This window comes from Lissotriton vulgaris, chromosome 3_1, assembly GCF_964263255.1.
Source record: "Lissotriton vulgaris chromosome 3_1, aLisVul1.2, whole genome shotgun sequence".
NCBI lineage: Eukaryota > Metazoa > Chordata > Amphibia > Caudata > Salamandridae > Lissotriton > Lissotriton vulgaris.
The window spans coordinates 1,512,590,624-1,512,617,134 of NC_141689.1; the positions used below are offsets into that span (position 1 = coordinate 1,512,590,624).

The window sequence follows — 26,511 nt, forward strand, 5'->3', positions numbered from 1 at the left end:
AACTCTGGAGGGGCCCCTCAGGAAGCACTACAGGAAATGGCTACTAATGATGAGCCTGAACTTTTGAACCTGGTAAGTAGTTACTTTCAGTTTTGCTAAGATCGTATTTCTGCAATTTTGCACTTATTCGCGGGGCGCGAACTCACGCGAACAGTGCGAGCAGTGCGAGCAAAATCCGCTGCTCGCGGATTTGCGGATTTTGCGGGAAATTCGCAAATCTCGCGGATTGCGGATTTCCCGAAAATCCGCGAGCGGAACGGATTTCCCGCCCATGCCTATTTTCAAGTCTGTCCATGACTGGTTAGGTGCCATCATAACCACAGCGGGGACTGAGTAGTGTGTCTGAATCTTCTCCGTGTTACTCTCGTAGGCAGCAGGATTTGGGCATTTATGCAGCCTGGCCATCGCTTTGGCAAATGTAACTCTGGGGGTCTTGAAGGCACTGTTCTCACCCATAAATGCACTCAGAGAAAATCCCTTTTTATCTAGAGTAGGAAAATTCATCAATATGACCTGTATGCACCATCTAGCATAAAAACAAAAACTCACTACAAATGTAACAAGAACTTCACTTAGACCTGCTGAAGGAAAATAAAATCTATTAACACAATCACACAACTACTGTTGTAGCTGTGGAAAATACCGAGAACTGCTTCCGAGTCAATCACCGGCCTCAACCTGTCATTGGAACAGCAGTCTGCAGAGAACTGCCCTCACCCAAGCTGCGCCTAGAGCCGCGCTTACTGTCATCTGTAAGGAGCTACACTTTTAACCATGTGGAAGAGACAGGTCAGGGGGGCGCGCAGCCGCCCTCACAGAGAGCCTCGTCCCTTCAGAAGACGGACACTAGAAAATGACCCCCACACCCAAATTATGCCCAGCAACCCCCAGGGCGGTGTGGAGACCTTCTTGCCGCGACTGAGGTCGTACATTTCTGTGATTAAAGACCTAGCAGGTGGGGTGCAAGCGCTCTGGACCCTATACAGAGTCACAGGCTTTGCTTGCTGGAAACTTTGTGAAATATACAGATTGTGGCGACAATAAACTTCAGTGAACTGGGTAACAGAAGCAGAAAGGGCACCATTGCAGCAGATGAGTGGTCCGCTACTGCAGTGATCCGACAGTGGTCTGTAGGTGGACTCGTGTGCCCCAGGTCCAACCGGCACAGCCCGGAGAGACAGAATAGCCGTTGCACCCCCGGGGAGGGGGGGGGGGGGGACACAGTGATTAATTCCTCCGGGATGATTTGGGAGGGCAGAGACATGGAGTTGTGGAGACCTAGGGGTCCACCCTAAACACACGGAGCATACACCAAGCACTCACCCAGGGCAGCGCGGCTCCGGCAGCTATGTGGGTGCAACCACCCCTGACGAGCAATGTCAGCTAGGAACCCTTTTCAGGACTAGTGGTAAACTTTGTTTAACCCTGTGCGCTGCCTTAGGATGACTCAAACTTTCCACTACAGAAACCTCCGGTCTGTTTCCAGGAAGCTGACGAGCTTATTTTGACATATTAATTGATGTTTGGAAGTTGCTGGAGGGCTGGAACGAAATTGAAAGTGCGGTGGGTGCTCACGCGACGCCGTGATCGTGCACATCGCCTGTATCGGCGTAAGCTGAGGATCGCCAGAGAAGAAACGCTGTCTATCCACGCTGATGCTCCAAGTCTGAGGCCGAACTGTCCTTGAGCGGCCACCTGGGTAGAGATGTACACCGAGCACCCCGTGAGCTCTGAGGACACACTGCCGGGCATCGCGCTGAAGTATGGTGTAACGGTAAGGAATGCAAGAGTAGCTGTATGGAGGGGGCGTTAGGGGCTGAAAGGTTCTGCTGCAATATCCTCGTGCTGGTGGTGGAAGGAAACGTAGTCTGTAGTCGTGGAAGAATATGGTGGGGGTCGGCAGATGGCGCAGGGCTGACTGACACTGGAGGTGGTGCAGGGACAGCTGGGGATTGGAGAGGAGCGACCTGGTGAGATACGCAGGAGGGTATGTGGCAGTAAGAGGAAGTGCTCGCCCAGGCAGGTACAACTCACGGCAAGTACACTGTGCTCTACCGGGGCCGCTGCGCTCTTTGCACTGTCTGCCGCTGCGTGTGCTCCTGTGCTGCTGTCTGATGTGAGCGCTGAGAATGTGTGTATGATGCAAGCTGAATACACCGGAGATGTGTATGTGCTATAGAAACAAGACAGAGCGTGCTGCGCTTGGAGCACGCGTGCGCATTACAAAAAAGAAAGTGGAGCTTGCGATGACGGAAGGGAGATGTTCACATGTGCGTGTTCATGGGCGCGTACACAGACCCCAATCGGCGCGTGCCCCGGTCTGTATCACTTGGCAGGCAAGACGGTAACAATAGATCTCGATGGCGGCTGCGTCGCCATGTGCGAGACCTAAAAATAGTGAGTCCAGCGCCACACATGGCCACCACTGGTACTGTGACACTCTACCATAGAAACTAATGGAGGTATGAAATAAAATAATAGGAAAAAATGTTGAATCAAAATATTTAAAATAGTTTAAAATATAAATAAATATAATTTAACGTTAAAACATTTATAAAATAGTGCATATTTTTTATAATAAAATGCTTTAATACACTACGTTGAATTAAAAAATTAAATACGTTTTTTAAGTATAACTAAACTAATTGTAATTAAAACTATACATCATTTTTAATCATTATTATTCCATAATGCAAATATTTTTTTTTTAGATTAGAGTTTATTTTTAATTTAAACTAGAAAATATTTTTTTTATTAAATGTGATATATTTCTATTAACTAAAGATTTATTTCAAAATTATGTTTATGGTTGTGTACTGTTTTTTTTTTTTTAATTTCCTAATCTTTACCATGCAGAAAGTGTGGTAAAGTGTAAGGAAAAATAAAATGATGTATTTACATAGCCTTCCCATGTATCTTGTTATTCTGAGTGGGCTGCTAACCCCAGTTACTGGCCCTACTGAAATTTCAGTGGAATATGTAACGAGCTTAGAGGGCTTGTGAGGTAAAGTGTAGCCAAGCTTTGTGGGTGCCTTAATTTCTTACTTAAGCCAGTTTGTTGGCAATGACTAATAATAATGTGTTGCACAAAGATATACCTTCTCCCTCTATCTGTGGCTATAGTTTGGTCCACGTGCAGGTTTTGTGTTGCGGCTGGCATAAATTGTGTCAGTTAGTCATTGGATTCCCTCCCATCAAACTCCTCTTTAGTGACATCATCTTGAGAATTGGACACGATTGCCTCAATAAGATGTCATGTTTACACAAAAAAAGATTTACTCTTCTATATGCACAGCAGAAAATGGTGACCGATCTAGCAAAAACATAACTTTTTTTTCTGACACCAAACAGAATTGTACCTGGATGTGACTGATCAGTTCATGTTTAAGGTCTCAGTCAACATATCTCTAGCCGGAAAAACGTGAATAGAAATATAGGTGAATGTTGTAATAGATTGATTCCTTTTATGAAACCCAATCTCTGTGTGGTTTGTGTTTGGTTGCTTGGCAGTATGTGACACCTTGCAGATATTCTCACCTTGGCACAATTAGATACTCTCAATAAGTACTAAGAAGTTCTTTTTTATCCTTAATAGGTTGAAAGAACAGCAAGTCGACCGATAGCAGCTGGAGAGGTTTCTAGTTTTCAATCCCTTGTTTTTCTTGGAGGGCAGCTGAGCTTGGCCCTTGGTGTGCTTTTATGTTTAAATTATTACAGGTGAGGCATCATTATTTTCTCTATCCCCATTCAAATTTCAATGTTTAGATTTGTATGGTTTGATAACTCATTTGCCTTTGGAGTATCTGTTGATCACTGATGGTCTTACATTACAGGTAACATGGCAGATAAACTGTGCTTAATGGGTGGGCTGTTCTAGCACCCATTTTTGGGATCCAGGACTTAATTATGATCATTCGACTTTATCCAGTGGCAATTAAGAGAAAGGTAGAAAAAATAGAAAGAGGAATAAAAAGTTAAGAAAATAGATAAGGAGGGAGCAGGCATGGAAAACCTGCAAAATTGAGCTTAAGAGACAGGCACAAATCCTACTTCCCGTGGGTGGTTACATTGTGAAATTGTTGCAGGGACCAAATGTTCAATGAATGGTGTTGCATGCAATTCAGTCTCTTAACCTTCCAGTGATATTACATTCCTATCTCTTCAGAACTTATGGTTTAATGAATACGATGGCTGCAATACAGATTTGCATCTCGCACTACAAGCTACACATGAACACAATACCAAGAATTAAAACCCAAGCTGAAAGAAAAATAGACTATTGGAAAACTATCACTGATGACTATCGGAGAAATAGTGCATCTTAAAGTTAATTGATCAAGCAGCCTTTTTTAGATAATCATTTGAATTACCTGTTCATGGGATCCTGGAGAGGATTGTATCCGATTTCAGAAGATTCAGAGCAGATTTGTTATCATATAGACTTTAAATCCCATTAAAGGCAATTCTGCCAAACAAGGGTCAAGCTGGAGACCAAATCAAGTCGTATATTATTGTTAGTGCAAGGGAGTTCGGCACGGTGTAGTATACAACTTGAAATATATTTTGAAGACATTGGAAACCAATCTACTTGTTGTAGTGTATTCAAAGAACAACATCTTCTTCTTCAGGTAGGGGTTTGTGATCTACTTTCTTGTACTGTTGAAAAACACAATATATTATCTTGGGGGTGATTTAGACTTTCACGGATGCAGGACATCTGCCGAAAATTGGTGGATGTGCTGTTCACAATATGTTGAGTGTTTACCTAGTTTACATGCTAAATGGGATGGTTGTTCTGGATCCTCCAAATTTTAAATAAGGTCTTTAGTGATAGTTAATGTAGTTTTATCTCTTGTATTCATTGGATCACGATACTCTTAGTTTTCAGTTTATTTTCGACAGATATACATCTTTGTGTTCCCTAGAGTTCTATAATTATTTCTAGAATCTTGAGTAAAATTAGTAAGCCGGGTTGGATCTCCGCTCAAAGTCCTAGTTACCTTTGACCGTCAGTGCTGTGACTCCACCAAAAGGGATTTGGAAACCCACAGATGTAACCTCACACCATGAACAACTGTGGCACTTACATTAATAATCAAATACTGGAAGGAATCAACGGTCGGTAAGAAATTACTCAACACTGCAAAGAAATAAAGAAAAACTCTACTAAGTTGTATCAAGTTGTAAAAGATCCTACTACTCTCATGTCATTCTGTCCTTCTTCCCTGCACAAACTTTTTTAAACGGCTTTCACATGACAATTTCTTATGAAAGAGATGCAACATCAACTTCAAGGTCGTCATCCTCTGAGACTTCTTAATCTTTTGAAGTATCACCATCCTTTTTTATCTATTTCGCCTTTACTTCAACTACTAAGATCCTAACTTAGTGATCTCTATTGAACACTTGTTTATTGGGGTTTCTTTAAATCATGAGCATCCACTCGCTTCCTTATTCTCTTCCATATTTTGAACCTTTCATTGAGGATCACTGTAGCTCCTACAGAGATGAAGGAGCCATTATTACATTGCTACTGGCAAAAGAACCTGCATCCGGACAAATCCACCAAGGCCCAAGATTAGAGATTTTGCAGTGTTCAGTGACTTTCTTGTCTTTTAACAGACTGAAATCAGACCTTAGAGACACACTGAGTCAGGACTGATTGCAATACCTGATTATGACTGCATGTGCACAGAGCCTGGTGGTGTCACAATCCTCATGTTATTGGACCTCTCTGCAGCATTTGACATTGTTGACCATTCTATCTGGACATGCTGCCTGCAGGAGATCACTTTTGACCACTCACTCCTCGGCTATATATCGTAAATCTTTCAGTAAAAACACTCACTCAAGAGTGTCTACCTTTACCTCACAGGTACAGCCACTAATGTAACATCTTTTCGGGCACCTTGTAGTCACCTATTCTATTCAAAATCTGTGTGCACACTCTCATCTGTCTCATTCACTCTTGTGATGTTCAATGCTTCATCCATTTTAAGGACATCAAGGGTTTCTTTTTTAACTTGGTGATGATTGGATGCCACAGTGATTTATTTTCCAACAATGTCTGATGGCTATGGGTTGGATGGACTGCTGTTGGCAAAAAAATTATTGTTGGTGAAAATGAAGACTTCTGAAGATACCCACTTATGTCCACAGAAAATTGGTATCTGCATTATCGGGGAATGCTGGGATAAACAGGAGTTGTTTCCTCTCCTTGTCTTTGCATCTGTGTTCCCTGAACATCCATGACCACATGTGGCACTCCTTCAGAGTCACCATAATCAATCTGTTGATTCAAGACCTTGGGCCCAATCTCATCCATGCTTTTTCATAGCCTGTGTTTCTCCCCGACCCCTTTGTTTAGTGAAATATGCATTCTCTGATGTTCCCAATGAGCCCAAAGATATTAAATCTGCCCTGGAACTAGCTAATACTGTATTACAGCCTATATTGGATCAATCGCCATCACCAGAGGTGACAAAAACTGCAAAGCAACTTCAAATTGCATAGAGGTAGTGCAACTGTAAGAGCTGGAGCAAAAAAAAATGGTGAGATGGGTGCAGCTGCTCTTCCTATTAAGGCCTATTTATTTCTATAGGTGGAAAAGCCTCAACTGGACCTGGAGGATAGAAAGGGAGGACGGGTAGTTGGGAAACGTGATTGGTCACTCTACATGTGAGAAAGAAATGTTGTATGGGGATTATGGTACTGACACTGGTACCCATCTCTGGCCCCATTCTCAGATCCTTACTATTGCACTGGGACCTCTTAGAGTATACAAGGCAGTTGCAACCTGATGTGAAGACCATAAGGCCCAACTCCATTATAAGTAGACCGAGGCTCCATTTTCTGTATTTTTGTTGAACCATCAACATGTCTGCCTTTGATGCAGATGTCATCTGTCCTTATCTTTCCAAGAATCTGTAAACGTGTTAAGTCACTCTGATATAGACATCAACAAGACACCAAATGCAACATCAGTCTGGAACAAGTGCTTTTTTCTCAATTTCAAGGTCAAACAAGAACAATGGCCAACACAATGTAGTACTAATTGTCATAGTGTTACCATATTTGTTTAGAAGAATGTCTTGGACTAGCATCTTGATGCTCATTGGTTATACTAAACATTCCTAAGGTGATCACAGAAGGGGTGATTTTTGCTACAATCATATAACAGTTGCAATATCTGCTTTACGCCAATGGCAGCATTTATGAGATTTCAACGTGTCATTTTTATACATTTTCAGTAAGTGAGCAAGGCACTGCAAATGATTACATTTTGGGTTTGTGCTATTAAGGTTGAAAGTTTGGAAATCAAAGGTATTTCTCAAATATAGTCCCAATGTGAGCCAGGAAATGCAGTTGATGCATTCTAGTCCAGTCTTCAATCCAATTTTCGCTTTGAAGAGGGTTTATTTGTAGTTACTTTAAATTCTGCAAATTTTAGAGGAGGCATGGCCACTTAACATTTCTTGTCTCCAAAGTACAATTATATTTGATGGCTTGTTTAATATCCTAAATTTGGCATTACTAATTTTAAGTTGTAAGAATTTGCAAACTCATTGCTTGGATGGGCTCATTTGGGCAAAAGAGAGAGGGGTCTACTCATCTGACGATTAGTGAGATTAAGGTTTTTTTCAACTTTGCCATTTCATCAATTGCACTCCTTTTATTATGCAATAAATGGTCGTTCGGTGTCTCATACAAGTGCGTTTGACGCTTGCTAGGGCTTCAGCTGTGGCTATTGGGATTTAGATTGTAAGCACTCGGAGCTCTTCCCCTGTCTGAATTATGATAGGATGTCCTGGCCACTCAGTCTTTTTCAGTAGTTGAGTATAGTGGGATTTTTTTCCATTGTGCCATCGTCAATAAATAGTTCACATTTACTTAGTGGCTAAGAAAGACATATTATCCAGTTTTCTTTCATAGAAACAGAGTTTTTTGTTAACTCATAGAAATGTTTAAAAAAATGATGGTTTTAAAGAAAATCTGTAGAAATGTCTGACCTAACATACTGATCACCTAGTTGATTAGAGGCAAGAGGAATCTTAGCAGCCTTTATACAACCCCAGTGAATTACATCTGATTAAAATACCTTACGTTTTTTGGTGGCAGCGTCATCATTTCTTTCCACCATTTCTCTCATAGACTTTGTGAAGAGAGGATCCAGAAATGTCAAAGCTGAGCTGCCTGCGTGTATAGGTATCTGTGATCATTTCTTTTTATAGAGAATATGTTTAGAGGCACACGTTCAGGCTTAAGTGGTTATTTAGAGTTTGGCGGATACGGAACAAAAATATTGGCAGGTGTCTCTCCCACCAAATTTAGAGTGTATACCTCTCATGCTTGACTTCCTTACCTGCAACAAGGAAATAATTCTCTCCTGATTTTTTTGGGTGCACACCCAAAGTATGTAGTTCCTTTCAGCATGCTATCAGAATAATCCCTCGCACAAATTCTTCGTAAAGAAGTTAGAGTCAACCCTTTCAGGAACACTTTGACACTGATTGGCTGGTTTCTTAATGTCTCCTTATAACTTCATAGACTTACCTTTCTTTTGGACAGCGTTTATCCCTCCGACTTCACCCCCTTTTATCCTGGGGATTGATGTAGGTTTTGTAATGACAGAATCCTGGTTATGTTGTTCTGGACAATATGTTTTATAATTTGATCCTTTTGCACCATTTTCTTTTGCCTCTTCTAAATTACGTTTTTTGTGGAAAATTGACCTCTTGTAAAGGTCTTGTCCGCACTATATAATCCCCAGATAAATAAATACCTGTGGTTTAAACTCTAAATAGGGTGAAGAGAACCCCTGCCAGTTCTAAATAACCACCTTAGTGTTGTAAAGTGTATATCATTGCCTGAACTCCTCAGGCAGCAGAATGGCTCCAACTCCACTCTCTATGGTGTCACTGCGGCTGTGGTCCACTTTGGGGCACATTAATCATGGTCATAATGTGCAGTCTTCCCGGGCATACTTCTGCAGTGTCACTGTATTGCTGCTTTGGAATCACAGTGGCGCAATCCGCTTCATGCACATTTCAGGACAGTCACATGGCACAGGCCACTGCAGGCAAAAGAGAAAACACTCCGGTTCAGGAGCACGCTGGTCACTCTCTCTCAAGTATCTTCTGGGTAACCGGGCCCAGAGCTTTGAGGTCACTTCTCCTTGCTCCCCCTAGAAGACAACACTTCCTACAGGGTAAGGTCACTCCTTCTTTCCTTCTTTTCAGGCATCAGCTTCCAGGTGCTTGAGGCCCGTGCGACAGCTCTTTCATCTAGATCAGACCCCAGGTGATGTCCACTCACCTCTGGGAATCTGACTAACAGACAAACACCGGCTCAAAGCAGTCCTCTGACAACTCTGCAGAGCACCCCCTTCCTTGGTTAGAAAGAACTTGGAAAAGGAACAAGTAGGTCTGCAGCTCCCACCTTTACACAGATAAAGCAGACAGGGGATGCGTTTTCTCTCTCTGTATTTTCAGAACTGGTTTGGGTTGGTTCTCCATCCATGTGCCATTTCCAGATTGTCTTACATACCAGTCTGTGGGTGCAGTGGTGTTCTCATCAGGGTCATCTCCAGTTTGGAGGACCCTCAAGAAAGATACAAAGAGCTGTAAGCATTCTGCATCTGGCTATCAACAGCCACACTTAACAGCAGTTAACAGGAAAAGAGACACAATATTGGAATCAACTAAAGGATCCTTCACACACTGAACAGCAGAAAATGCAGTCTTACCCTTCACCCCATCACCTACCAAATGACAGTACTCGTGACTACTAATAAGCCGCTCATATTCTACCAAAGGACCTATCTACTTTCTAATGGGAGAGGGAAGCCTGCCTCCTCTTTGACCACTTCACTGTCCAGGGTTCCTTCACCAGCTTCAGGAATGTCAGCAGTGCACTTCCACGGTTTGGGGAAATAACTTTACCTCCCCCTTGCGCACAAGAACACGCTAGGGTCTTACAAAGTTGAATACACAGGCTTTCATTACTCTGTTTCACCTAGGCACACAATATACACACCATGCAGGTTACACACATATATACCAGCAAACATACACAGGATGATAGTGCCAGGACTGGGGTTAGTGGGTAACAGCAGAATTTAGGCGAATGGGTCAGTAGGACTCCACTTGTACTCCATTCACACAGATAAAAAGCTCTAGTAACAAAGACAGATGCACAAAACACAGTACACTCCCACCTCTGCACTACATAGTAAACATATGAACATGACGTTGTCTAACTAATGAGAGCATGTTTGTGCATCCCTCCAGGGCAAGGAGCTCTTTCATGTCAAGACAGTCCCTTATCTTCACAGACACACTAGATTAGCGTGATTCATGGGGACTTAATTCCCCAACTTAAAACGCAGCACAGGGCACGTTTGTTGTTGTGTAAGCTAGTACACTGGTTAGTCAGTAGCTACATGACAGTTTATATGGGTTACTCATTGTTTGCCTGAGTATTTGTAGCGGTGTCTGAGTGTGTGTGTGGGTGGGTTAGAGGTGTGTGACTCTGTGCATAGATGTGTGACTAGTTGATTCACTGGCTCTATGGGTTCAAGTGTGCATGTGGAAAAAGCTCTATGACTAGGTGAGTGTGTGTATAGGTGTGTTTGTGAGTGAATGGACATCTTAGTGGTACAAATAAGTAGCTACATATGTTAAAGGCAGTTTAGGTGAGTGATGTCTATAAATAACTATATGTGACAGTGAGTGATTACGAGAGTGGCTGTAAAAATAGTGTGTACTTGTATCATTGATTATATAACAGTAAGTATACACTAATATCTGAATGAATTAGTGAGGTGTTGCATGTATAATTGTATAGGTGAGTAAATTGGAGTGTCATTGATTCTTTACATGACTATCTAGATCTGTGAGTAACTCCATGGACGAGTGGCTGTATGTGATTGTCTGAATAGGTGTATGAGTGCATATGATGGTGTTGTATTGAGGAGTGACTGCATGTATAAGTGATTGTATGGGAGATTGGTTGAATGCGTGTGTAGACCTAAGAATCAATGAGTGAGTATGTACTAACTGGTATTGGTGTCTATGGTTTCAAAAATGGAAGTCTGTATGTTAAAATGGGTGTTTCAAAGGTTATATTAGGGTGTGAGGAGGTGCATCAGATGATCACGTGGATGATGTCATCCGTGATGTCATCAGTGATGTTATTTGAGATGTCATCAGTGATGTCATCAGTGATGTCACTGACCATGCCATGAATGATGTAATATTTGACGTCATGAGCAGTGCATTGCAGGGGAGCAAGTAATAGTTAGCTGAACTAACTATCTATAACGGTGGAAGTTCTATGGTTTTGTACAAGTGAAATATCCAGCTAACTATAACACCCCTGAAACCTATCGTTTTTTCAGTGAATATATATATATATATATATATGAAAGATGAATTCTGCTTTCTACAGAAAGAGTTTCCCATCCTACAGACTTTCTATTTGATCCCGAAAGTCCATAAGCAGGTAACCCCAGTCCCAGGATGCCCCATAATCTCAGCAAGAGATAGTGTCTTTGAAAATACATCACAATATGTCGACCACTATTTGCAAGAACATGTGGTTGCCCTGCCGACTTATCTAAGAGACACAAAGGACTTCCTTAGGAAGTTCAGTTCCATTCAATGGTCTAGTGATTACATGCTCATGACCCTAGACATTACCTCCCTTTACACGAGTATTAGACATGATGATGGACTTGCAGCTATTGAACATTTCCTTTAGACAGGTGCATTTCTTTGTACAAACGTAATACTATGCTACTGAGTATGATGCGGTGGGCAAAATATTCAGGCAACGACAGGGTGTTGCCATGGGTGCATGCTTCTCCCCCAGCTTCGCGTGCTTGCACGTAGGCTGGTGGGAACACAAAACACTTGTAAATAGGCATTTGGTCCACATTTAGAGGTATATCGACGACATATTTGTCGTTTGGAAAGGCACAGAACATCAAGCCTTAGAATTTGTCAATATCATCAGCAACAATCAGCTTAATCTGCAGTTTACAGCCCACATTGATCATTGTACAGTTAATTTTCTAGACATCACAGTGTATATTGAAGACAACAAAGTTGAAACACGGTTGTTTCGCAAGCTCACAGCGGGAAACACACTGCTGCATGCCACTAGCTTCCATTCCCAGCATACAATCACAAGTTTACCGTATGGTGAATTTTTGAGGATACGCAGAGCATGCAGTACACCAGAAGCATTAGTGACAGCCCAGCAAGCAGCAAGAAGTAGGTTTTTGCAAAGAGGCTACAGAGCCAAACTACTTGACTCTGCCCTCATCAAAGCCAATGCACGCGATAGATTGGACTTATTACACACACAACCCACACATGAAGTGACAGTGACTGAATCGCACTTGACTTTGAATCAGAGCGATACTCCTACGTCTAGTCCTCCAGTCCCTTGTAGGTTCATTTCTACGTACAGCAGGCAGGCCAATTCAATCAAGTGCATAATTAATGCTCAGTGGCCGATTGTACTAACTGACACAGTGTTGTCACAAGTCTTACCTGCTAAACCCAACTACACATACAGAAAAGCTCACTCTATGTGAAACGACTTCGTCGGAACCAGTCCAGAATCAGACCTGAAAGCAGGGTGGTTAACTGCGAGCAAAGGCTTTCACAAGTGCAGTACATGCTGAGCATGTAAATTCGGCATGAATGTAAAGACCTACAAAACTGCTTTCTCGGATGCCCCTATTAGTTTAAAGGGACACTACAATGCACACCCTGGCACATTGTAAATTTGGGGGAGTAAGCCCCCTTGAATCCTGAGGGTCCCCCAAATTGAAACCCGCAAGGGGGCGCATTTGCACAGTGGTGAAGGGAGGGGGCGGGGCCTGATGGGACATGTGCGTACTTAATAATAATAATAATAATAATAATAATCCCCATTTGTAAAGCGCACAATCACCCGTACGGGTCTCTAGGGGCTGGGGGCCGTCGGGAAGATTAAGCAAGCTATTGCCCAGAGTCACATGGTGCTGGGCTAATCTGCCGCCGGTGCTGGGGATCGAACCGTGATCCCCAGATTCTGGAGTCAGTCGCCCTAGCCGCGGCGCCACACCTACTTAAGCAATCACTCCACCAAAATCCAAGCACTTATCAATTCACCATGCACTCTTTTTGCAGCAGTCTAATCATCCAGTCACTACCCATGCACTCATGCACTGCTACAATACCCTGAGCAGTACGCATGTAGTCCAGCCATTGCCCTGTCACTACCCATGCACTCCTCCAATCACCCAGCGAGCACCATGTACTTATCCAATCACTCCGCCAAAACCCAGGCACTTACAAATTCACCATGCACTCTCCTTGCAGTACTCTAATCTTCCAGTCAGTACCCATCTACTCATGGAGTGACCCAGGCACTAACACACGCACTGCTACAACCCCCTGTGCACTACCCATGCAGACCTCTAACCACCTACACAGTACCGATTCACTCCTCCAATTTCCCAGGTTGTATCCATGTACTCCAGAAATCCCTTTGTCACTACCCATTCACTCCTCCATATCACCCATCCAACATCATGTACTTATCCAATCACTCCGCCAAATCACAAGCAGTTATAAAATCACCATGCACTGTCCTTGCAGCACTAATCATCCAGTCACTACCCATGTACTCATGCAATGACCCAGGCACTAACTCATGGCAAATACAGAGGTGGGCAATCTCATTACAGGGGTACCCCAATGCATAGTGTTCCCTAGTGTATGTAGGTGTTTTCACTGTATTCGAAGTGTCTTTTAGCAAAGCACTGGCTCTGGTCCTGGTTAGTCAGAATCAGTTACCACCAGTACCCGTCACTAAAAAGTTAGGGGCACAGGAGGACCTTCTGCTCCTCTGTTCGTTCTTTCTGCACATCTCTTGCTTCTTCCTGCACTTTTCTTCATCTTTCTGTTGCCTCTTTCTGCATTTGTCTTGCTTTTTGCTTCAGTTTTCTTCCTCTTTCTTCACATGTCCTAAATTTGTAGACATAGTTAGAAATTAGCATTTTAAAAACCATTGAAATTCACTGAAAAAACTGTTGTGTATCATTTTAGGACCCTATTGTAAGTTTCCCGACTCATGCCCTTATATAGGTATAAATCACCATATCCTTATATAGGCATAGAAATCATAACCATATTTAGGCATAACTCATGCAGTCCAAATACGGCAGGGCTACTTCCACTTGTTCCGAAAATCCACAACGATTTCTTGGAAAAACCCGCCTTCAGCAGTCAGGGACTTCCCCTTGCTTGAGTATTGATTTATCCAAGAACTCATGGAGTTTTCAAAGAACTGAGACTCTTTGATGACGTTATTATGTCCAACTGTATGTCAAAGTCGGCACCTTCAAGGTATAAATATGCCCACACTCGCCCAAGCAAACACACAGTGATTTGGAGCAGTTTGACTATCTACTTGCCCGACGCGCCTTGCTACAGCAAGTGCCGAAGGAAGCCGACCCTCCAGCAGACGCACTGAGAGAGACGCTGTCTTTTCTCCTGAAATCCAGCTCCAGTGTTTCCAAGCTACCCTTGCGGGTTGTTGGCAAATCAAGTCCTTAACCTGACTTTCTCCATTCTAAACTAAGGTACGGAGCTGATGAGACCCTTAGAGAAATCTTGAGCAGATTCTTGGCAAAAGAATACTACATTTATGCTACACTTACACTTACTTCTTACTTCGTACTAAGCTTAGGTTAGGCGTAGGGTAGGCGTATTTTAGAAGCACCAGTTGAGTACTTTTAGCCTCTGTTATTTATGTATGTATTTATATGTGGTTTAGGAACCATACAATGCTCTTACAGTATTATTTTATTCTACTATTTATACTGTACACATATTTTACAAACAGTTTTACTATTGTAGCTGTTCATTTCTTATGCTTGAGAAAGAAGACTGTTCAATAAAACCTTTTATTGAAAACGCCCGTCTTTCTACTTTCTCTTCACCTCTAGTGAAATGAAACATGCACGTTTGACTGAGGGAAATATCTATCTATTGTTTCCACGACTCTGAAGATACATTTTATCTTGGGGAAACAAAGTTGTCATGTTTATGCGGCTGTCAGAGACTAAGCCCTTCTTGTGAATTCGAGAAAGTTTCTAGTGACCTCTGAGCTAGCTGGCACACACAATTAAGTCTAGTATATTCGATAGATACCTAGTCGACCTCAGTCCTAAATCTAATCTATAGGATATATTATTCCAATGCGCAGAGCCTATTGGGAATATAGGAACTACACTACACGGCGCCCAACTTTGGTAAGGCACTAATTTAACGCTAGATACTAGAATAACTCAGTCGTGCTTTTCACAGAGACCCCTTTATCCCGTAAAAACTCCAATAGACGTCTGGAGTGGGTAAAAGGATCAAATATCCGCCATTAAACTGAGTAGGACGAAAAATCCTATGTATTAGTTTTTGGATTTATTCAACGTTGAAGGATACAGTGTTCCAAAATATTGTGCACCTGATCTTTATTTCCTTGAAACTTTCTCTGCAAAAATTGCAACAAAAATGCAAGATAGCGACGAAGAGAGTGGTGGAGCTGCAAGAACTGCAGCCCAACCTGTTTTAGACGTTATAGGTCTCCAACAAAATGACCCGGATGCTATAATCATCCTGGAAAACGTGAGAAAAACCATAGCTATAAAGCTTATAGAAAATTGCCTATCACCGAGAGGTGGTACGGTTATATTTGTCATAGAGGCACATGAATATCGGCAGACAGAGGTATTCTATTCATGGATTGTCTTTCCACAGGCAAATCCAACAACTCATGTGTTCCACTTCTACAAGATGGAGGAACATCCAGCGGAATACGTTCCTTTCGAGGACGTTGAAATTCCACTAACTTACCAAGAGTATCAGCTCTGGTTTAATGGCGCCCTACAACATCAAAATCACATTACCAGGCTCGGTCCACTAGGTAGACCAGGAGCAACATGGCCGGTACTAGCCAGCTATACACCACATCCTAACATTGAAAGAATGTCAGATATAGAACTGTTAGCTCAGCTAAAACAATTAATTACAATACATAGACAAATGGTTCAATATGTCATGAGGACTTTAACAGTCCAACCTGCTATAAGAATTCCACAGCACACCCCTCATTAGGGGAACACAAACAAAATCACACCACAGACTATACAGTCAGTAATCTGTAAGTTGCTCGCAAAAAGGGAACAAATTCCATTCTGGTTAGCCCAGAAAATTACTCAAATAGAGGCAGTATTTCCCGATAGTACACCTCATGAGAAACACAGGATTCTAACAATCTGTTTACCAATTGGAATTACACCACACGTAGAGGACTGTGACACTTGGGGTACAGTCTTTGCTTCAATCTACACAAAAACACATGGTGTCCCGTCTATGGCGGTAATACCAGACGTTCTGCGACAGATTCAAAATGAATACGGTCCAGAACCAGCCTTGAATCTTGGTATGAAATTACTGAAAGATTTCAAACAGGTCTCAGCTATCTTATTAGCTAACATTAAAGGTGAAGCAGCATCAGTGTCAATCTGCCAATAATTAAAAGAACTCGATATTACTGAGCAACCATATGAACTTGCCAAAATTATTGAAAAATCCTAGGAAGAACTAGGAAGAGATAGTTTGGGAGGGAAACCTGTAAAGCCTGAACTAACTGAAAATCCTGAAAAAGTTTTTATCAAAAACAATCTAACTACTCCTAAAAAGAAATGGGAAAATAGTAGACAGTGACTTCCTAAAGAGAAGCGTTCTCAGTCCAGAGGTAGATCTCCTCAAAAAGAGCACTCTGAAAAGAGATATAACCTTAAAAATAGGGATAATATAAGAAAACCTGATATATATCAAGATATTGCTACACGATCCAATCGTACCTTTCAGACTTCCTAGCTGAAATCCGAAAGAAGAGGGCGAAGAAGAACGCGTGAAGTCCAAAGACGATCAACACATTCCAAAAAATAAGAAAACCGAATTCTCCACAAAGAAGGTAGCAAGTATTAAAATTAGACATGCCGAGGATCTTGAGGACACAACTCAAGAACAAGGAGTGGGCCCAGACAATGCTGGACAGCGCAACAGAGGTCACCATAGCTCGCAGGATCCTGAAAGATCATCTGGAGACAGTGGATCTGAATGAATGCATTCAGGTTGAAACTGCTGACACCAGGGTTAGTGTACCCCATACGTAATGTGAAGTAACACGCCGAATAGAGGGGGATATAACTAGGAAGATAAAAGCACTCTTTTGGGATAAATTATCTAACGGTTATGACATCCTTCTAGCTGAAAAAGACTGGCCACCTGAATTTGTCAGGGAGTGCCCACATGGCGAAGAGATCATTATGCCAGCCTTCTCTAATCATATTCCTATTCATAAAAAATACACCTATGCCAGAAAATGGGTTGTGGCCAAGGCTCCAGCATTATATAAAAATCATGTGGGATGGGATGAGGATTCTCCTCACCATAAAATCCAGTTGAAAAATCAACCTACTGCTCAAAGGTAGTATCCAGTAAAGCAGGAAGCTAAAAAACAAGTCAGGGAGATCTTAGATCAACTTGAATACCAAGGGGTGATTGAAACATGCACCTCGTCAATTACACTACGCTTGATCTTAGCCAAAAGGCCGAGAAGCGATCGTCAATTAACAATCCTTTGTTTCTTGTCTCCAAACCAGATGAAACATATCGTCTAGTTTTGGATTACAGACATTTAAACTCTTGTTGCAAAACTTTTGCAGTACAAAATTCACACAGTGCAGCACTAATGAATAATATAGTTTGGAAGAAATATAAAACTACTTTAGAAATTTCAAACAGTTTCTTCTGTCAAAACATTGCACCAGAAAGCAGGTACTTGGCCGCTTTCTCAATAATGGGGACACAAGGACACTTCTGTCGTCTCCCCCAGGGATTCAAGAACAGTCCTGGATTATTTTCAGCCAGAGTAACAGAGTTGCTACAAACGTATGATGAGGAGGCATTATCTTAAGTTGATGACATCTACCTTACAGATGATGATTTGGACAGGCACTTGAACAGGGTGAACACCATAATACTTGGGTTCGCCTCAGAAGGGTATGAATTCAACTTTGAAAAATCCAGAATTGCCCACCTCAACGTCCTATTTTTGGGATACCAACTTTCGAGTGAAGGCAAAAGCCTGGCAGCAAACTTTTTAGAAAAATGTGCTCTGCTCCAAACTCCAAAAACGCTGAAAAACTCACAATCAATTCTAGGATTCCTAAACTTCGGAAGAACTTACATTCTGAATTACGCAGAAAGGGTTAAACCTCTCTACGAACTAATCAAACCTGATTTCAAACCAACGAATTGGACTAAAAAAGACACAGAAATGTTGCTTTCAGTACAAACAGACATGTTGGCAACAACACACTTACAAACACGCGACAATATACGCAACCTCGTTATCCGAATCAACCCAGGGAGATGCGGATTCACATACCTAACCTTTAATAAAGGTGAAAAGGTACTAATAGCTTACAAATCACACTTGTACACACAAGCTAAAAGAAATTCACTTCAACAGAAAAAATTCTGTCAGCGGTTCAGACTGCTGTAGCAAAGGAGAGAGCCTTAGCACAGGGTAAACGCATTAAAGTCGTTACACCTGTACCTGCCTTAGAGGCAGCGATGAAGGCAAGCATTCCAAATGCAAAAGCTCTACATCCAAGATAGATACAATGGGTTAATTCTCGTTTTTGACACTTACTTGAAGACACAAGAATTTCTCCAATACGAACAAGAATGTCCTCTGCCTACTGAAATTCTACCTCTAGAACATTACGGCTGTATAATATATACAGACGGATCAGCACAGCCCACGATTGGGGGCAAACAAGCTTACAGTGCGACGTGCGCGATTGTTAAAGGCCGCTGGCACAATGGTAAATTCAGACCTATGGTCACAAAAACTCAATCTCTCAGAGACTGTACAGCTCAGCGAGCTGAACTACAGGCATTCAAGATGGCGCTTGAAAATACTGCTCGCGAATTCCCCACACTCATAGTGTGCGACTCATATTACTGCGTTCAATCTTACAATGAATATCTGCAGAACTGGGTTCAAAATGGTTTTAAAGATGCAAAAGGTGGCACAATCAAGCATAAATTGCTTTGGGAACAAGTAGTTCTTTTACAGAAAGAACTACAAAAGACTCATGTGATTCATACACTGAGTCATCAGCGTGATGGCGTTCACGTTGCAGGGAATTCATTGGCTGATGAAGCCACGAAGGCAGCTGTGCAAACGGCTTCCGTAGCTGCAATTACTCGTTCAAAAACGAAAATAGACAGCGTAATAATGCAAGCAGTCACTGCTTCAATAAAAGAGAGTGGTTAAACACTACCGAAGGGCTTTCCACTCAAGCACTCATATATAACTGATGCAAATAATGTTCCTTTTGCTCGAATCCCTGGAGTGGGGGATAGAGTCATCCCAAACATGGAACACAGCTTAGGACTAATTTTAGCAGCACACGACAGTCTTGCCTCTGCACACACAGGTGTTTCTGCCACAGTTTCATTATTAAAACAACAATACTGGTGGCCGCGCATGAGGAAACAAACCAGAAACTATGTTTTGGAATGTGAAATCTGCCAGAAAATGAAAGTTTCTACAGTGAAACGTCCTGCGCAGACGCCCCTTCTGATTTCAGATAAACCACTAGCGTGTGTTTACCTGGACCACTGTGGTCCCTTACAAAGGGATGGCAACTATAAATATATCATGGTCGCAGTGGATTCATGCTCGAGATTCATTTGGATGTGGCCTCAGCGCTCAGCTGACGCCCGAACTGTTATAAAAGAATTGCGAGTCTTTATCTGCACATACGCAATCGGCACGCTACATTCTGACCAGGGTCTTGTTTTTAGCTCTAGGGCTTACAAGGAGGCCATGGCCAGTTTGGGCGTTGCATTGCGATTTTCAAGTCCATTCCATCCTGAGTGAAATTCGGTTGTGGAGAGAAAAAACTGGGACATAAAGCAATCTATAACAGCTAGGGTATTAGTAATCTCGCTGCTTCCCTTTCCTATTAAAATTTTGGAGAGGGTTGTAAGCAGGTCCTTGTCAGACTTCTTTGAAGAACATCACTTGTTGGACAAGGATCAGTTTGGGTTTCGGCCAGCGCCTGGGACGGAGTCTGCTCTCCTGACTATGCTGGACAACCTACGAATGAGGGCCGACAACGGGAATGGTGCAGTACTGGTACTTCTCGATATGTCGGCCGCGTTCGACATGGTAAGCCACTCAATCCTATTAGAGAGACTGGAAAATATGGGGGTCAGGGGTAAAGCCTTGCAATGGCTTGGCTCCTATCTGACAGATAGAGAACAGACAGTTTCTATGGTACCTTTCACCTCCTGCAAGACGCCGGTCACTCATGGGGTGCCTCAGGGTTCTGCTATGAGCCCTGTTCTCTTTAATGCCTATTTACAGCCGCTAATTCCATCATCAAATCGTTCGGGGTTGACTTAGTCAACTACGCGGACGATACGCAGCTGGCATTTTCTTTAGAAGGAGACAGGCAGTTTCCCTGGAGCAGTTCCAAGAGTGTATGCGCCACACCGCGGATTGGCTGCGGAGGAACTCTCTGCAGTTCAATAGCGAAAAAACGGAAGTGCTCTACTGTTCCGCTGCAAGGCCGACTATCTATTCCCCATTGGAGTTGAGACTCACTCCGGAGGAAGACCCACTGACCCCGGCCAATACAGTACGGAACCTGGGGGTCCTCATTGAATAAAACCTCCAGATGGAGTCGCAGGCATCCAAGACTGCAAATGTGTGCTTTGGTCTGTTGCGCTTGCTCCGTCGAATACTCCCCATGTTGCCAAAGGAATTGCGTGCTATGGTGGTAAGCAGCACAGTGCTGAGCAGACTGGACTATTGTAACTCTCTATATTTAGGAGCCCCCCAGTACATCTTTCAGGGGCTGCAAAGAGTCCAGTCTGCGGGGGCAAAATTGGTACTGGGGCTGCGACGTGACTCTTCTTCCACCTCCGCACTGAGGCAGCTCCATTGGCTACCAATCAGGGAAAGGGTTACATTCAAATCACTCTGCCAGGTGTTTAGGGCCTTAAATGAGATGGGTCCAGTCCCATTACAGGAAAGATTTTCCTGGTATCTCCCTCAGAGACAGCTCCGGACCTCGGGTACCGGTCTGCTGGCAGTCAGAAAATGTAAACGCTCCCGGATGGGGGGGGGGGGGCTTTTAATGTGGATGGGGCACAGTTATGGAACAAGGTACCACAAATGATTAGACAGAGTGTCTCATTAATCGAATTTAGGAAAGGCCTGAAAACTTGGCTTTTCCCAAAACTCTGATCTATGTTTCCATTTCTCTCCTCATCAACCAGCTGACCAGGTATCTGGATATCTAAAAGCGCCAGGATACCCGTAGGGTGACAGTAGCGCTATAGAAATATAGATACAATACAATACAATTAGGTTCGGGTGATGGGTGGGCCAAACATCTAATAAATGTCCAACGTAGTCTTAATAACCTGCCAAGAAATTCTCTGGGTGGAATCACTCCATATGAAATCCTTTTTGGTACTAGAATGTTGGTTGAAGACATCGATCGTCACACTTTAGTGGTAGAACAAAAACCCTTTGATATCAAAGATCGTTTGGCTGTTTTGCAATACGAGCGAAAAGCTAACGACCACTGAAGAAAAACCAACTGTCCCAGCAAGACCTGTCTGGATTCCCAAGATTGGGGATCTGGTCAGGGAGAAAATAGCGGACAAGAAGGAATTTGGGCTTCTTACAGAAAACCAGTACCTGTACTAGCAATCCACAGATCAAGAACAGTACTACTGCCGCCCCTTGCTGGAAAAAAGGAGAACCGGTCTGTGTCAATTGACCTGGTAAAACCACACCATGTGGCCAATAATAAGTAGTAGGCCCAGTGGACTCCCAAGATGTAGCAGACAACCAAATCTTGCTACTATCCAAGACGTTCAAACTGAAAGACTTATCACCTTTGATAAACCTGCAGTGAGAAAAGAAGGATTATGCGGTAAAGCCATGGAACTTGTGCCTTTTGAAACCCAAATAACAGTTCGTCAAGAAACTCACGTCTACAATGATATAGCATCTGACTATACAAATATGTCAAGGGAACAAGCAACTCCAGCAATTTCAAAGAATCTGGATGCAATACCAACTATTGACAGAAATGCCTCTGGCAATTTTATCAACTTCGAAAAGTTTTCTGAGGATCCCAGTGAACCTGAAACTACGCCAGCTAACAAATCTTTAAAGGAACTTGGGGGGGTCATTATGATGGCGTACGGACTTGCGTCCGTCCGCCACCCCAGAGGTGGAGGGACCGTCCGCAGGGGTAGCGGCGGTCCCTCTGTGCGAATTAGGATGTGACAGCCACCCTGGCGGTCACATCCTGTATTTTTAACATTTCTTCGGGTACTGCTTGAAGCAGCACCCGCCGCAATGCTAAAAATACATGCGGTGCCTGCCGCTATGTGCAAGCAAATGCAGGGGGGTACCATAGGTACCCCCCATGTGCACCCCCCACCCCCTGATACCCTGACACCCTGGGGGCCTGCAACAGGCCTCCAAACAGAAAAGACCACATGCTTTTCGACGGCGGAAAAGCCGCCGTGGAAAAGCATGTTTCCCCATGCATCCTAATATGGCTGGCGGTGTCTGATAGACACCGCCACCATATTAGAGCTTTTCCACTGCGGGACCGCGGGGGAAAAGCTGCAGACGGTCTTCCCGACCCCCTGTCATCCAAATCTGGCAGGGGTCTTTTCTATCACCGCAGCGGTGAATCCGCATCCTCCAGGCCGGCGGTGGCTTCCGCCGGCCCGGAGGATGCGGATTCACCGCAATCCTAATCGGCCCCTTGGTCAAGAGCTTACAAATACATATCTGGTTTCACCATGGGTTGAACTTTGGATTGCGTTAGGTGTACTTTATCTCCTGCTATGGCTCATTCTTGTGTTAAGTTTGGGAAAGATGATGGATGGAAAACACATTAAAATGGACACAACAAGTAAGAACACCAGCTTGCTTCTGAAGCCACACAAATCATCTCATCGTGAACAACGAGACCTGTCATCAGTGAACATCACAGCGGTCCCACTACCTGGAGGAATAGCATGGGCTACAACCGAATATGACATTTATGGCCCTGTAGAGCTGCTGAAGATTCTACACCAATTTAAAGTTTCACCCAGCACATTTTCTGATTGGGACTTTGAGACTGTTAATAACATGATGGCAGACTTAGAAATGTCAGCAAAATTTACAAAACATGAATACTTAGAAGATTCATCAAATTATGAAGAAATGTATTGTTTTAATCATTTTGGCCATCATTACTTGCATAAATCTGCAAACCCTAGAAATGTTTTAACTTATAATCAATGGGAACATTGTCCTACACCTCCTAAGGGTAGTTCTAAAACGTTTCTTAGAGAATTTCCATATTTGAAAGGTTTTAAAATAAGGTTTTACTTTAAGAATGTGAATAAGACAGGCATGAAAAGTATGTTGACAAAATACTAAACAAATTTGTTCTGCTGCCTTTTATGCTCAATTGTCCGCCTTAGACTTTGACTTTTGGAAAGACAACATTGAGACAAAAACTGTTTGGGACACAAAAGACTGGCAGGTACAAGGTTTAGAAGCATTGTTCAGAGCCTGCATCATCCCAGAACAAATGATGTTCCTAAATGACACTGTTCAACAGACATCTTGCCTTAGCATTGCTAAGATAAAAGATTTTAACAAACCGTTCATACCTAAGCCCACACCTGATAGTAATTTAACTTCAGATGAGGAGGTAGACGTAAATTATATTTTACAACAGAACAGAACAAATCCTGACTGGAAAAAATGGTTAATCTGGCCCACAGACACGAATAACTGTCAAGATAGATTCCTGAACAAGACACAAGGGTTCACAGTATCTCGGCCAGATCCAAGATATATCCAAAGACAACATCCAGGGATAATAACAACTTATAGCGTAGGAAAACTATGCCTTGAGTGGCTACAGAAATCCACACTCCCGGAAATAAAACAACACTTATCTTTGCTTAAAGATGTCATGATTTACGAGAATTCTTACTTGGACCTCGTAATCCACGTCATAAACGTTTCATATACGCCGGTATATACGCTGCTTACAATGAAGCTTGGAAAGTCATGCAAATGGAAACAGCTGAAAGAATACAAGACATTGATCGTATTAATCTAGAGGAATTACTCTCTGTAGTTGACAATGAGTTAACAACTCTGTCGTCCAGAATTTATTCTTTGGACAGCATTGTATCATCTGCCATAGACATAATGGAACAGGACTTGCTAATGTTACAACATGGCCAGTCTCAATTACGTTCTATAATGCTATTAGGCTGGACGTTGCAATACCTTCATTCAGGCTATGTGCTCTGGCGTTTGATCAACACTATGTCACTGTTTACTGTATTTAACCTTACAGATAAACAAATCTTGTTGGCACAGAGGGTAGCAGACTATACGGTGCTGAGCATTGAAAAACTGGAGAGATTACCTTTGACCGTTTCTGAGAAACCATCAGTTGAATGGATAATACATGGCACCATCACGATACCAGTGACGACTTTCCAGTTTCAGTGTTGCTTAAAACACATACCATCAGGCTTGTATGAAAGGTTGGGTAAAGAATACATTAAGTTGACCTGGGATTTACCATACACACACAAATGTTGGAGTGGGGGAAAGGAAGTATTTCTTAGTGGTAAAAATTGTGAAAACTCACTAAGCGGTACACTATTGTGTCAAGGTATTAATTTACACGGAGCCTGCGAAGTTTCTTCCATATACCTTTCTTGCCACCTGCAGGGTTCGCCCACAGCGGTGATAGATCCAATTTTTAGGCAGCTTTCCAATGGTAGCTACATTATGTTAAATGATCACAGCTGTTGTGGGTTGATGCCAGGAATAAGCTATCTTGTTACTGTGTCAGCCAGGGTCACTTGCTGTATGCAAGTATTGTTTCCTAAAACTAAGACAGACTGCGAGTCGCCACTTTGGCCTTCACTGAACATCTCTTCTATACGAATAGTACTTTGAGCAGAATGAAAGCCATTCTTTTGCAAAAAATGGTGCCACTGACCTCGTCCAGAGAGACATATGATCTGCAAGTTGCAAGGTCCTCTGCAGAGATTGTATTGTATTGTATTGTAAGGGGAACTTGTAGAGCGCACTGACACCGTGGGCTTCCTGGCGCTGGTTGGATGCAGAGGGACCAGAGGGACACTAGCTGGATTGAGGGAAAAGCCATGTTTTTAGGGATTTACGGAAAAGAATGAGAGAATTAGAGGTTTTGAGAGAGAGGGGAAAGGAGTTCCAAAGTTTAGGGGCCAGGAATGCAAATCTCCGGCCTCCAGATCTGCAGAGTTTGATAGGGGGGATGGACATGAAGTGAAGGTGGGAAGATCTCAGGTTCCGTGAAGGGCAGTAGAGCCTGATGAGGGATTTCAGAAAGACGGGACAGGAGCCAGATAAAGATTTTAAGGTGAGGCAGCCGATCTTAAAGGCTGCCCTCGAGATGACAGGGAGCCAATGTAGTTTAGAGAGAAGGGGTTTGGCGGATTGCCATTTCGGAATCCCAAGGGCAAGTCTCGCCGCTTGATTTTGAACAGATTGCAGTCTGGAGAGAGATGTTTTAGGCAGACCGTGGTAAATAGAGTTCGAAAAATCTAAGCGGGAGAGGACGAGGGCCATGATAACTTGCAGAAGGGCTTCAGGAGTGAGGAGTTAGGCCACCTTCCTGATCCTGCGCAGCTGGAACATGCAGGAGGAGACCACCGTCCCCACTTGGGGCCCGAGAGAAAGGCCGGAGTCAATAGTGACCCCGAGACTCTTTACCGAGGCCACGGGGGTGGGGGGGGAGGACAAGTTCTGCCGGCCAAAAGTGCGGACCCCAGTGGGTAGAGCTCCTGCCAGGAAGAAGGAGCTCCGTCTTTCCGGGGTTCAATTTGAGCTGATTTTGACACATCCACTGGAGGATGTGGGACATGGCTGCCTGGAAATTAGGAATAGCAGAGGGGGAATTGAGAGGAAAGATGAGTTGCAGGTCGTCCGCGTAGTTAAAAACGGTGACGTCCCACTGCCTCAGAGAAAAAAGGAGGGGTCGAAGATAGAGGTTAAAGAGAAGAGGGAATAAGGAGGAGCCCTGGGGGACCCCGCAGGGCGAGTGCTCCCTAGGAGCTCTGAAAGTGCCCAGGCTGAGGGTCTGAGACCTCCCGGTCAGGAAGGATTTGACCCATGCCAGCACCAGGCCCTGGATGCCAGCCTGCTCGACACGGTGGAGGAGGATGTTGTGGTCCACCGTGTCGAAAGCGGCTGACAGATCTAATAATACCAAGGCCTGGGGGGTACCCTTGTCAGCGCCGTCTCTCAAGGCGTCCAGCACGGCCAAGATCA

The 26,511-nt window shown here is 43.3% G+C and overlaps 1 protein-coding gene across 1 annotated transcript in view; it reads left to right on the top strand.

Annotated features, from left to right (window-relative positions):
• Nucleotides 1-26,511, top strand: part of COQ2 (coenzyme Q2, polyprenyltransferase) — a 407,280-nt gene that overhangs the window by 164,053 nt on the left and 216,716 nt on the right. Inside the window, exon 4 of the mRNA XM_086961980.1 lies at nt 3,596-3,717. Coding sequence (XP_086818106.1) covers nt 3,596-3,717 — 122 coding nt within the window. The remainder of the gene's footprint in view (nt 1-3,595; nt 3,718-26,511) is intronic.